Source organism: Narcine bancroftii, chromosome 12 (genome assembly GCF_036971445.1).
Source record: "Narcine bancroftii isolate sNarBan1 chromosome 12, sNarBan1.hap1, whole genome shotgun sequence".
NCBI lineage: Eukaryota > Metazoa > Chordata > Chondrichthyes > Torpediniformes > Narcinidae > Narcine > Narcine bancroftii.
Window position 1 is genome coordinate 58277686 of NC_091480.1, and position 14277 is coordinate 58291962.

At 52.8% G+C, this 14277-nt stretch overlaps 1 protein-coding gene across 2 annotated transcripts; it reads right to left on the minus strand.

Moving 5' to 3' along the window:
* Positions 1–286: 286 nt before the first annotated feature.
* myg1 (myg1 exonuclease) lies at positions 287–13629 on the minus strand. 2 transcript variants are annotated; one of them, XM_069906137.1, is made up of 7 exons: positions 13289–13456; positions 10040–10152; positions 9190–9349; positions 8761–8910; positions 8547–8669; positions 5475–5656; positions 287–511 (listed from the first exon to the last, which is right to left on the minus strand). In XM_069906137.1, exons 1-7 carry the CDS (start codon positions 13439–13441, stop codon positions 331–333), a joined length of 1062 nt encoding a protein of 353 aa, XP_069762238.1. In that variant the 5' UTR covers positions 13442–13456; the 3' UTR covers positions 287–330. The 2 variants fall into 2 exon arrangements, with proteins under 2 accessions (XP_069762238.1, XP_069762237.1); XM_069906136.1 differs by lacking the exon at positions 10040–10152 and having other exon boundaries at positions 13289–13629.
* Positions 13630–14277: the final 648 nt, after the last annotated feature.

The following is a 14277-nucleotide window of genomic DNA, read 5'->3' on the forward strand; positions in this document are numbered from 1 at the left end:
TTGCCTTCCTGACCAGTGAGATGTCAAGCATCCACAATAGGTCATGAGTTAAGTGAAACCCAAACGCAGGATCTCATGGGTTGTGTATGAGGGAGCTCTTATCATGTGCTACTTGAGATCTCATGGGTTGTGCATGTGTGTAGAGGAGGGAGCGCCATCACGTGCTACACAAGCCGCTCACCAAATGCGGGATCTAGTGGGTTGTGCATGTGTGTATGAGTGAGCTCCATCACGTGCTACACAAGCCTCTTGCCATTCGCGGATTGCTCCAGGAACAGACTCCATACAAGTTAGATGAAGAACTTTATTTCTGTACAGGCAACCAGGGGGTCAGAGCCCCTCCACCTTGCCTGCCTGAGTCAGGGTGTTGCGAGCCATCTGCAGAGCCCCCTCCTTGCTGATGTTTCCCCCAATGAAACCTGTGGCGTGTACAAACACGCAGCCTGCAATCCTGCTTCGGGTGGACAGGTCGGTATCCCTGAGCCCTCGCCAGTCCTCTGGCAGCGGTAGTCTGTGAGAGAGGTGAGAGAGGGTGAACAGTCCGGGGATGTGGAGAGAAGGTGAACAATCCAGGGGAGGGAAATGGGGTTTGGTGTACAGAATAATAGAACCCCGGAGTAGGTCATAAGCTGGATCTGATCCAGGGGGATGGTGGGACGGGTGGTTATATATAGAAAAACAGATCCCTGAGAGTGGGTGACAGACTGGGATCTGATCCAGGGGTGTGGGAGGTTTATATATAGAATGACAGGTCCCTGGAATCTGATCCAGGAGTTTGGTGGTTGGGTGGGGGGGGGGTTATATATTCAATAACAAATCCCTGGGAGTGGGTTTTAGGCTGGATCTGATCCAGGGGTATGGGGGGGGGGTATATATTGAATAACTGATCCCTGGGACTAGGTCTCAGGTTGCGATCTGATCCAGGGTTCGGGAGGTTTACATATAGAATGATCCTTGGGTGTAGGTCACGTGCTGGGATCTGATCCAAGGCTTCGGGGTGAAGCTATATATTGAATAATAGATCCCTGTGAGTGGGTTACAGGGTGGGATCTGATCCAGGGGTTCAGGTTTTTTAAAAATATCGAATAACAGATCCTTGGGACTGGGTTACATGATGGGATCTGATCCAAGGGTTTGGGGGGGGGGGGGGATGTTATATAAAGAATAACAGATCCCTGGGAGTGGGTCACAGGCTGGGATCTGATCCAGGAATTCAGGGGTTTATATATTGAATAACTGATCCCTGGGACTAGGTCTCGGGTTGCGATCTGATCCAGGGGTTCGGGAGGTTTACATATAGAATGATCCTTGGTGTAGGTCACGTGCTGGGATCTAATTTAAGGCTTCGGTGTGAAGCTATATATTGAATAATAGATCCTTGTGAGTGGGTTACAGGGTGGGATCTGATCCAGGGGTTCAGGTTTTTTAAAAATATCGAATAACAGATCCTTGGGACTGGGTTACATGATGGGATCTGATCCAAGGGTTTGGGGGGGGAATGTTATATAAAGAATAACAGATCCCTGGGAGTGGGTCACAGGCTGGGATCTGATCCAGGAGTTCAGGGGTTTATATATTGAATAACAGATCCCTGGGAGTGGGTCTCGGGCTGAGATTTGATCCAGGGGTTTGGAAGGTTTATATATCAAATTACAGATCCCTGGGGTTAGGTCACGGGCTGGGATCTGATCCAGAGGTTCCATGGATTTATATAGAGAATAACAGATCCCTGGGAATGGGCCACAGGCTGGTTTAATCCAGGGTTTCATGGGGTTTATATATAGAATAACAGATCCCTGGGTGTGGCTCATGGGCTGGGATCTGATCCAGGTGTTTGGGAGGTTTATATGTAAAATAACAGATCCCTGGGAGTGGGTTACAGGCTGGGAACTGATCCAGGGGTCTGAGGGGATAATTATATATTTAATAACAGATCCCTGGGGGGTGGGTTACAGGCTTGGATCTCATACAAGGGTTTTGGCGGGGGTTATATATTAAATAAGAGATCGCTGGGAGTGGGTCACAGGCTGGGATCTGAGCCAGGGGTTCGGTGGGAGGTTATATATAGAATAACAGATCCCTGGGTGTGGGCCACAGGCTTAAATCTGATCCAGATGTTAAGGGGGGTAATATATTGAATAACAATCCCCGGGAGTGGGTTACAGCGTGGAATCTGATCCAGGAGTTTGGGGTGGGGTTTTTTTTTAATAGAATAACAGATCCCTTGGAGTGGGTTGCAGGGTGGGATCTGATCCAGGAGATCGGGAGGGTATATATTGAATAACAGATCCCTGGGACTGGTCACGGGCTAGGATCTGATCCAGTGGTTCAGGGGGGTCATATATTGAATAACTGATCCCTGGGACTGGGTCTCATGCTGTGATCTGATCCAGGGGTTCGGGAGGTTTACATATATAGAATGACCGATCCCTGGGGGTAGGTCACGGGCTGGGATCTGATCCAGGGCTTTGGGGGGGAAGCTATATATATATATATATATATTTAGAATAATAGATCCCTGGGAGTGGGTTACAGGGTGGGATCTGATCCAGGAGTTCGGGGGGTTTATATATAGAATAACATCTCCGGGAGTGGGTTACAGGGTGGGAGCTGATCCAAAGCTTCAGGGTGGGGATATATAGAATAACAGATCCCTGGGAGTAGGTCACAGACTAGGATCTGATCCAGGAATTCAGGGGTTTATATATTGAATAACAGATCCCTGGGAGTGGGTTACAGGCTGGGATATGATTTGGGGGAACGGGGTGTTTATATATAAAATAACAGATCCCCAGGAGTGGGACACAGTCTGGGATGTGATCCATGGGTTAGACTGTTCAAACTACAGGGGAATCACGTTGCTCTCCATTGCAGGCAAAATCTTCGCTAGGATTCTACTAAATAGAATAATACCTAGTGTCGCCGAGAATATTCTCCCAGAATCACAGTGCGGCTTTCGCGCAAACAGAGGAACCACTGACATGGTCTTTGCCCTCAGACAGCTCCAAGAAAAGTGCAGAGAACAAAACAAAGGACTCTACATCACCTTTGTTGACCTCACCAAAGCCTTCGACACCGTGAGCAGGAAAGGGCTTTGGCAAATACTAGAGCGCATCGGATGTCCCCCAAAGTTCCTCAACATGATTATCCAACTGCACGAAAACCAACAAGGTCGGGTCAGATACAGCAATGAGCTCTCTGAACCCTTCTCCATTAACAATGGCGTGAAGCAAGGCTGTGTTCTCGCACCAACCCTCTTTTCAATCTTCTTCAGCATGATGCTGAACCAAGCCATGAAAGACCCCAACAATGAAGACGCTGTTTACATCCGGTACCGCACGGATGGCAGTCTCTTCAATCTGAGGCGCCTGCAAGCTCACACCAAGACACAAGAGAAACTTGTCCGTGAACTACTCTTTGCAGATGATGCCGCTTTAGTTGCCCATTCAGAGCCAGCTCTTCAGCACTTGACGTCCTGCTTTGCGGAAACTGCCAAAATGTTTGGCCTGGAAGTCAGCCTGAAGAAAACTGAGGTCCTCCATCAGCCAGCTCCCCACCATGACTACCAGCCCCCCCACATCTCCATCGGGCACACAAAACTCAAAACGGTCAACCAGTTTACCTATCTCGGCTGCACCATTTCATCAGATGCAAGGATCGACAAAGAGATAGACAACAGACTCGCCAAGGCAAATAGCGCCTTTGGAAGACTACACAAAAGAGTCTGGAAAAACAACCAACTGAAAAACCTCACAAAGATAAGCGTATACAGAGCCGTTGTCATACCCACACTCCTGTTCGGCTCCGAATCATGGGTCCTCTACCGGCACCACCTACGGCTCCTAGAACGCTTCCACCAGCGTTGTCTCCGCTCCATCCTCAACATCCATTGGAGCGCTTACACCCCTAACGTCGAAGTACTCGAGATGGCAGAGGTCGACAGCATCGAGTCCACGCTGCTGAAGATCCAGCTGCGCTGGATGGGTCACGTCTCCAGAATGGAGGACCATCGCCTTCCCAAGATCGTGTTATATGGCGAGCTCTCCACTGGCCACCGTGACAGAGGTGCACCAAAGAAAAGGTACAAGGACTGCCTAAAGAAATCTCTTGGTGCCTGCCACATTGACCACCGCCAGTGGGCTGATAACGCCTCAAACCGTGCATCTTGGCGCCTCACAGTTTGGCGGGCAGCAACCTCCTTTGAAGAAGACCGCAGAGCCCACCTCACTGACAAAAGGCAAAGGAGGAAAAACCCAACACCCAACCCCAACCAACCAATTTTCCCTTGCAACCGCTGCAATCGTGTCTGCCTGTCCCGCATCGGACTTGTCAGCCACAAACGAGCCTGCAGCTGACGTGGACTTTTTACCCCCTCCATAAATCTTCGTCCGCGAAGCCAAGCCAAAGATATATTGAATAACAGATCCCTGGGAGTGGGTTACAGGCTGGGATATGATTTGGGGGAACGGGGTGTTTATATATAAAATAACAGATCCCAGGAGTGGGACACAGTCTGGGATGTGATCCATGGGTTTGGGAGGTTTATATGTAAAATAACAGATGCCTGGGAGTGGATTACAGGCTAGGATATGATCCAGGAGCTTGGGGGGTTATATATTGAATAACAGATCCCTGGGACAGGGTCTCGGCCTGCGATCTGATCCAGGGGTTCAACTGGGGTTAGATATTCAATAACAGATCTGTGGGAGTGGGTTACAGCATGGGATCTGAACCAGGGGTTTGGTGGGAGGTTATATATAGAACACAGATCCCTTGGAATGGGTTACAGGGTTGGATCTGATCCAGGAGTTTGGGAGGGGGGGCGGTTATATGTTGAATAAAAGATCCCTGGGAGTGGGTCACAGGCTGGGATCTGTTCCAGGGGTTCGGGGCATTTATATATAAAATAACAGATCCCGGGAGTGGATCACAGGCTGGGATCTGATCCAGGGTTGTGTGTGTGTGTGTGGGGGGGGGGGGTGTTATATATAGAATAACAGATCCTGGGAGTGGGTCAGGCTGGGATCTGATCCAGGAGTTTGGGGGGGGGGTTATATGTTGAATAAAAGATCCCTGGGACTGGGTCACGGGCTGGGATCTGATCCAGTGGTTCAGGGGGTTATATATTGAATAATAGATCCCCGGGTGTGGGTCACGGGCTGGGATCTGATTGAGGGGTTCGGGGGTTATAACAGATCCATGGGAGTGGGTCATAGGCTGGTATCTGTTCCAGGGGTTCGGGGCATTTATATATAAAATAACAGATCCGGGGAGTGGATCACAGGCTGGGATCTGATCCAGGGTTGTGGGGTGGGGGGTGTTATATATAGAATAACAGATCCTGGGAGTGGGTCAGGCTGGGATCTGATCCAGGGGTTCAGTGCTGGGGGGGGGGCGGGGGGCGCGGGGGGGCAGCTTTATTTAGTGAATAGATCAAACCCAAGTGCTTGCTGCTGTTCCCTCTCTTCTCTCACCTGCTCCTGAAGGATTTTGGTGTTTCTGGAACACACTGGACACGCCAGTGTCCCTGGAGATCCATGTACAATATAAACTTGATGGGTGGCTCGATTTTGAGTTCTTTCTCGAGCTCGAAGAGATGTTCCTTCCACGGGCACCCTCCTTGCTTCAGGACCATGATCTCTCCACTCTCATCCTCCTGCAAAAGACAGGGTGGCCCACACTAGGTTTGGTCCAGGCTGAGACTGGGACTGACCTCCACTGGGACTCACCTATATTGGGTCTGGGACTGGCCCAAGCTAGGTTTCGTCCATACTGAATCTGGGGTTGGACCAGACTGGGTTTGGTCCACACTGGGTCTGGGACTGGCCCACACTGGGTTTGGGGCTGAAACACACTGGTTTTGGTCCACACTGGATTTTGAACTGGCCCACACTGGGACTGACTCACACTGGGTCTGGAACTGACCTCCACTGGGACGCCTATGCTGGGTTTGGCCCACACTGGCTCTAGGACTGGCCCACACTGGGACTGGGCTCCACTGAGTGACCCAGACTGGGACTCACCCACACAGGGATTCACCCACACTGGGTCTGGGACTGCCCCACGCTGGGTCTGGGACTCACCCACACTGGGTGTGGCTCACACTGTGTTTGGTCCATGCTGGGTCTGGGGTTGGACCACATTGGGTTTGGCCCAAGCTGGGTCTGGGACTGGTCCACACTGGGACTGGCCCACGTTGGGTTTGGTCCACACTGGGTCTCAGACTGGCCCACTCTGGGACTGGTGCTGGACTACATTGGGACTGATTCACACTGGGCCTGGGACTGACCTCCATTGGGACTGGCCCACACTGGGTTTGGTCCACACAGTGTCTGGAGCTGGACCACATTGAGTTTGACCCAAGCAGGGACTCAAACTGGCCCACTCTAGGTCTGGGACTGCCCCACACTGGGTCTAGGACTCAACCACACTGTGTTTGGCACACACTTAGTCTGGGGCTGGCCCACACTGGGTTTGGTCCACATTGGGTTTGGCCCATACTGGGTCTGGGACTGGACCACACTGGGTCTGGGTTTGGTCCACACTGGGTTTCACCCACACTGGGTCTGGGACTGGCCCATGCTGGGTTTGGGTTTGGTCCACACTGGGTTTGGGTTTGGTCCACACTGGGTTTGGGTTTGGTCCACACTGGGTCTGAGACTGGCCCACACTGGGTCCGAGACTGGCCCACACTGGGTCCGAGACTGGCCCACACTGGGTCCGAGACTGGCCCACACTGGGTCCGAGACTGGCCCACACTGGGTCCGAGACTGGCCCACACTGGGTCCGAGACTGGCCCACACTGGGTCCGAGACTGGCCCACACTGGGTCCGAGACTGGCCCACACTGGGTCCGAGACTGGCCCACACTGGGTCCGAGACTGGCCCACACTGGGTCCGAGACTGGCCCACACTGGGTCCGAGACTGGCCCACACTGGGTCTGAAACTGGCCCACACTGCGTCTGGGACTGGCCCATGCTGGGTTTGGGTTTGGTCCACACTGGGTCTGGGACTGGCCCACGCTGGGCTTGGGTTTGGTACACACTGGGTCTAAGACTGGCCCACACTGGTTTGGTCCACACTGGGTTTGGAATTGGACCACACTGGGACTGAATCATACTGGGTCTGGAACCGACCTCCACTGGGACTGGCCCATGATGGTTTTGGCCCACAATGGGTATGGGCTGGCCCACACTGGATTTGGTCTACATTGGGTCTGGGACTGACCTCCACTGGGACTGGCTCACACTGTGTTTGGTCCACACAGAATCTGGGGCTGGAACAAACTAGGTTAGGCCCAAACTGAGACTGGAACTGGCCCACACCAGGTCTGGGACTGCCCCATGCTGGGTCTGGGATTCACCCACACTGGGTCTGGCCCACACTGGGTCTGGGACTGGCCCACTCTGGGATTGGTGCTGGACTACATTGGGACTGACTCACACTGGGTCTGGGACTGGCCCACTCTGGGATTGGTGCTGGACTACATTGGGACTGACCTCCACTGGGATTAGCCCATTCTGGATTTGGCCCACACTGGGTCGGGGACTGACATCCACTGGGACTGGCCCACACTGGGTTTGGTCCACACAGAATCTGGGACTGGAACAAACTGGGTTTGGCCCAAACTGGGACTGGAACTGGCCCACGCTAGGTCTGGGACTGCCCCATGCCGGGTCTGGGATTCACCCACACAAGGTCTGGCCCACACTGGGTATGGGGATAGCTCACACTGGGGTTGACCCACACTGGGTATGGGGCTGGCCCACACTGGATATGGGACAGGCCTACACTGGGTATGGGGATGACCCACACTGATTTGGCCCACACTGGGCATGGGGCTGGCCCACACTGGATTTGGCCCACACTGGGTATGGGACTGGCCCACACTGGGACTGGGCTCCACTGGGACTGGCCCACACTGGGACTCATCCACATGGCGATTCACCCACACTGGGTCGAGGGCTGGCCCACACTGGGTTTGGTCGATACTGGGGTTAGAACTGGATCACACTGGGTTTGGGACTGACCTCCACTGGGACTGGCCCACACTGGGTTTGGTCCATGCTGGGTTTGGGACTGGTCCACCCTGGGACCGACTCAGACTGGGCCTGGGACTGACCTCCACTGGGACTGGCCCACACAGGGTTTCATCCACACAGGGTCCGGGGATGGACCATACTGGGGTTGGGACTGGGCTCCACTGGGAGTCACCCACACAGGGATTCACCCACACTGGGTCTGGGACTGTTCCACACTGGGTTTGGCCCACAGTAGGTATGGGACTGGTCCACATTGGGTCTGGGACTGGCCCATGCTGGGACTGACCTGGAATGGATCCAGGTAGAAGAAACACCACCCCTCACAGTTCCTTGGGATCCCACTCTACTGTTCATCTTTCACTCTTATCTCACCCCCTTCCCCTGATTAACCCCTCTCTCCATCCCCCCCTCCCCCTGACCTGACCTTCACCACCGACAAACCCCCTTCCCCCGCCTCTAAGCAACTCCTCACCCCTTGACCTCGCCCCTGGCCCAGGCCCTCACCTCCCTCCGCTCTTGGATGGCCTCTTTCACCAGCCCTCGTGCTGGCAGCCAGGACGTGTGGTAATAGTTCAGTCGGTCCAGGAACTCACCCCCCACCAACTCCATGGCCATGGCGAAGGCAGCCTGCAAGAGGGAGAGAGGGTGAGAGCAGAGGTGAGGGACCTGTGGGAGGGGGCAGAAGGAGGGAAGAGGAAGGATTGGGGGCAGCCCTCACCTCGGGGTCCTGTGGGGCTGCATTCCACAGGGGGTTGAGGTTGGCCACACGGGCACTGAGGTGAGTGTTGATGACGTATCGAGACTCTCCATCGCAGTGAGGGATCCCGTTGTCAATGGCATCGATCTCCTCAACAAAGTTCTCATACACCTGGAGGTGGGGGGGGGAAGGGAGAGTAAGAACATGGAACAGGATGAGGTCTGACCCCCTTGAATCTGACCCCAGCCCCTTGATCCTGACCCAGTCACTTGACTTTGACCCTGATCCCCAGCCTCTTGACCCTGACTCCAGCCCCTTGACCCTAATCCTATGACCTGATCCCCAGCCTCATGGCCCTGACCGACCTGATGACCTTCACTTATCACACCTCGACAGCAAATAATCACATCTTCGCTCTCCACCCCACCCCCTGACCTCCCGTCCTCTCACCTTGTCCAGTAGAGTGGGGAGTGCAGGGTCAGAGAGCTCCATTCCCAGGGACTGAGCCAGGACTCGGTTCCCAAAGTGAAAGTAGACCAGGCCTGCACTGCTAAGCCGGGTCTGGTGTCTGGAACCAGACCTCAGGGAAGACATGGTCTCAGTGAAGGACCTGGGGCAGAGAGAATCAGGATTTACTGTCATGAATGTGTCATGAAATTTGTTGCTTTGCGGCAGTATCACAGGGCAAATATTTATATAAACCACCTTACAAAATAAAGAAAAACAATGCATGAAAAGTCAAAGTGAGGCAGTGTCTGTGGTTCGTTGATCATTCAGGAATCTGATGGCAGTGGAGAAGAAGCTGTCCTTGTGCCGCTGAGTACTCAGGCTCCTGTACCTTTTCCCCGATGGTAGCAGAGTGAAGAGGGCATGGCCTGGGTGGTGGGGTCTTGAAGGATAGAGGCTGCTTTTTTAAGACACTGCCTCATGTCGATGGCATCGATGGAGTGAAGTTTGGTGCCTGTGATGTCGCAGGCCGAGTTAACAATCCTCTGGCCTGTCACACTGGGATGGGTGGCTGTTCAGCCCCTCTCCAGCCTGTTACATTGGGACACAAGGCCATTCAGCCCTTCTCTGGCCAGTTACACCGGAATATAGGATGCCATTCAGCCCATCTCTGGCCTGTCACACTGGAATGGATGGCTGTTCAGCCCCTCTCCAGCCTGTTACATTGGGACACAAAGCCATTCAGTCCCTCTCCAGCCAGCTCTGACATTGAACAACATTAGGAGATGGACGAGCCCTCCCATCTGGACCCCAGCGAACTGCCATTCTCCGGTGGAACCCTGCTGTCACAAACCTTTGGTGGTGATCATAACGATGAATAGCTGGGTCATACACCCCTCCCACATCCACCACCACGTCACACTCCCGCAAAACCTCAGGCTCCCTCGTACGGACTATCTGTGCATCCTGTGGGAGAGACAGAGAGTGGCAACGTTCTCAAACTGGTTAACACTGCGATGTACAAACGGAGCCTTCCACAGGGAACCTTATCAAAGGCCTTAATGAATCAATATCCACCACTCTACCTTCATCAATGTTCTGTTACATCCTCAAAGAATTCAATCAGTCCCGTGAGACATGTCCTTCCCCTGACAAAGCCATGCTGACTATCCCTAATCAGATTATCCTTCTAAATGTTTGTAAATCCTCTCTCTCTCTCTCTCTCTCAAGATATCTTGCCCACCACTGAAATAAGACTCACTGGTCTACAATTTCCCACGTTATCTCCACTCCTTTACTGAATAGAACATTTCAACACAGTCCCAGCCCACGATGTGTCAACTGATGTAAATCTACTCAGTAAACTAAACCTTTCCTGCCTCACACCAAGAACCCTCAGTTTTTCTTTCATCCATGAGCCTGTCAAAGTCTCTTAAACACCCCTAATGTACCAGACTCCACCACCGTCCATGGCAATCCATTCCAGACACCTACAACACTGTTTTAAAAAAAAACTTAACTCCTAATGTTCCTCCCTCATGTTTGCTATTCCCGCTCTTGGAAACAGGCTCTGTCTGTCCACCCTATCAATGCCTCTCATAATCTTGTAGACCTCTATCAAGTCACCTCTCGCCCTTCTTCGCTCCAAAGAGAAAAGTCCCAGCTCTGCTAAACTTGCCTCATAAGACACGTTCTCCAATCCAGGCAACATCTTGGTAAATCCCCTCTGCCCCCCTCTCCACAGCTTCCACATCCTTTCTGTAATGAGGGGAAAAGGGGAACAACATTTGCAACCCTCCAGTCCTCTGGTACTTCTGTCTCCAGTGATGATGTGAAGATCATCGCCAGTGATTCCACAATCTCCTCCCGCACTTCCCACAGTAGCCATGGGTGAATCCTGTCTTATCGAACTTCACGCTTTATAAACACAGTTGACGTCGCGGTTAACATAGCAACAACTTTAAGGCGCCAGCGATCGGGACGGGGGTTCGAATCCTGAGCTGTCTGTAAGAAGTTCTCCCCGTTTCTGCATGGGTTTTCCCCGGGGTTCCGGTTTCCTCCCGCCCTCCAAAAGTGCTCCAGGAGTGTAAGTTAATGGGGTGTAAATTGGGCGGCACGGACTCATAGGGTTGAATTGACCTGCCATCGTGTTGTATGTCTATTTTTTTAAAAACACGTCCTCTTTCTCAGTGTCAATGTGCACTTGTGCCTCAGTCCGCCCCGAGACATCTTCACGATTTTCACAGTCCTTTCCTTTGGTGAATATTGAAGCAAAGTATTCATTACAGATCTCCGCTACCTGCTCTGACTCTATGCACACGTGCCCACCAGCACCCCCGATGGAACCCAACACAACTCGTCCTCTTGTCCTTCATCCTGGTCACCAAGGCCTTCTCATGGGCCCTTCTAGCTCTCCCAAGTCCTTCCAGGTAATACTCTCGACCGTGGTTTTCAAATCCCCCCCCCCCCCCCCTTAAACTCACATTCCACTTTAAGTAATCCCTAAGCATAAGTGTTCCGTGATGAGTAAGGTGGTATGTGAGTGGGAAGAGGGGGTTTAGAACCACTGTTCCAGACCCAATTCTAAACTGTCTAGACCACTGCTCTGGACCTGGAGGTTCAGATCTGGAGCTCGGGTTGCTGATGGTTTGGACTGGACTCTGTGTGGCTGCAGAAGTGCTGGAGGTGAATCCACGGACACTCGGTGACTCTGGGGGAATCTCTCTTGATCCTTTCTCTCTCTCTCTGACTGTAAGAGACGCTTAGACAATTCCTGCTGGTGGAGAATGTGTCGGCCTTGCAGCAGGCAAAAAGACACTTTTATTAAAATGACAATAAATTGAATCTTGAATTGTTACTGAAATACTTTGAGAAAAATTGTCATTGGCCATTTCCTTTGGAGTTATGAAACTGTGCACATAACGAGTCAATGAGGGACGATTGAAACAGTGGTTTTCAAACTTTTTCTTTCCACCCACATCCCACCTCAAGCAATCCCTTACTAATCACAGAGCACCAATGGCAATAGGGATCACTTAAAGTGGGATGTGAGTTTAGGGGGGCAGTTTGAAAACCACTGCTTGAGACCAGCCATTCTCACGGGAGCCCTGGTGGTCACAGCACATTTAAGTGAAAGCCTTGTTTTCTTTTCACCTCGTGTAACATAATATCTTTAATGTTTTTTACGTCGTCGGGAGAAGTACGTAAGGAACCAAGACATGTCTGCTTCACACCCTCTTTCTGCATCCCTTGTACATCGACTTTCACCTGGCCATCCTTCTGCCTGAAGGCAATATACTTGTGCAGAGGCCCATTTTCCTGATATTTAATTTAAATTTAGACATACAGCACAGTAACTGGCCCTTTCTGCCCACGTGTCCTTGCTGTCCAATTAACCTAAAACCCATGATATGTTTTGAACAGTGGGAAGAAACCGAAGACCCTGGAGAAAACCCACGTGGGGAGAACGTACAAACTCCTTACAGACAGCGTGGGATTCAAACCCTAGTCCCGATCGCTGGCGCTGTAAAGGCGAGGCACTAACCGCTACACCAACCTGGCAGCCCTCAATTTTAATTTGAATAAAGTTCATTTTTAAACCCCACACTGAGGGGACAAGGGTCAGGGTGACCCCCATCCCCCGTGGTGAGAGGTCAGGTGTGGGCCCTGCACATAGGGTCAGAGGTCAGGGTGAACCCCACCTCATGGGGTGAAAGGTCAGGGGAGCCCCCACCCCCAGGGGTGAGAGGTCAGGTGCGCCCCGCCCCCTGGGGTGAGAGGTCAGGGTGACCCCACCCCAATGGGTGAGCGGTCAGGGTGAACCCAACTTCAGGGGTGAGAGATCAGGAGAGGCCCACCACCAGGGGTGAGAGGTCAGTGGAAGCCCCACCCCCAGGGGTGAGAGGTCAGGGGAGACCTACCATCATGTGTGAGAGGTCAGGGTGACTCCACCCCCTGGGATGAGAGGTCAGGGGAGTCCCACCCCCTGGGGAAAGAGGTCAAGCGGAGCTCCATCCCAAGGGTGAGAGGTCAGGGTGACTCCACCCCCTGGTATGAGAGGTCAGGGGGAGCCCAGCCCCAGGGGTGAAAGGTCAGGGCTCACCTGAAACTCGGGCAGCTGTCGGAGGAGGAAGCAGGCCAGCGCCTCGTCGCAGTGGAAGTTGCCGTCGTGGGTGCCGATCCGGGGCCGGGAGGCGGCGGGAACCGCCATGAGGAGCAGGCGGCGGACACCAAGGGCCGGAAGCCGGGCAGGCATCTCGCGCAGGATCGCGGATCACTTCCGGCCACCCCCATCATTGCTGCTGGCAACCTCCCATCGAACACCGCTGGTGGTGCGGCCATCTTTATTGCTGGCAGCCGCGCTGTGGCGCCTCCAACCATATTTGATGCTGGCACCTTTGTGCACGTGCTGCGGATGCTCGCCGCCATGTTTGATCCTGGCAGCATCAGACTGGCAGAAACGACTTTGATGCCCAGAGAAAAGCAATAAATGAGAGAGAAGGATTTTATTGTCATAAATGTGCAGTGGCCATAAACCCCGATATTAATGCACAGGATGTTGATTAAAGAAACAGCTGCAATAAAAAACAAAGCTGGAGCAACACAGGTCAAACAGTGAACTTTATGAGGCAAAGATAAAGATACACAACCGACGTTTCAGACCTGAGCCCTTCATCAAAAGGGGGTAGGAAAATGTAGGCAGGATGATGTGTCCCCAACATCAATAAAATGGTGGCGGGAGGAGGGGGAAAGAGGAAAGGGGCAGGTCCCACAGGCAGGAAGTAATAGGGGGATAAGGGAGGGGACAGCAGCACGGGGAGAGGGGGGGGGGGGTATGGCTCTGTGAATGAAGAGGGAAGGAGACAGAGGGACAGGGAAGGGAGGGAGAACTGGAGTGAGCTAGCAGGAACTGGAGAACTCGATATTAATGCCATCTGGTTGGAAAGGGCCCGGACGGAAAATCAGGTCCTCCAATTTACAGGTCTCAGTGGGACAGTAGGAGGCCACAGACAGACACGTGAATGTGGGAGTGGGGCGCGAAATTGTAGTGGTCATCTGGAAAAATATTCCTGATGCAAACTCCAGGCCTGA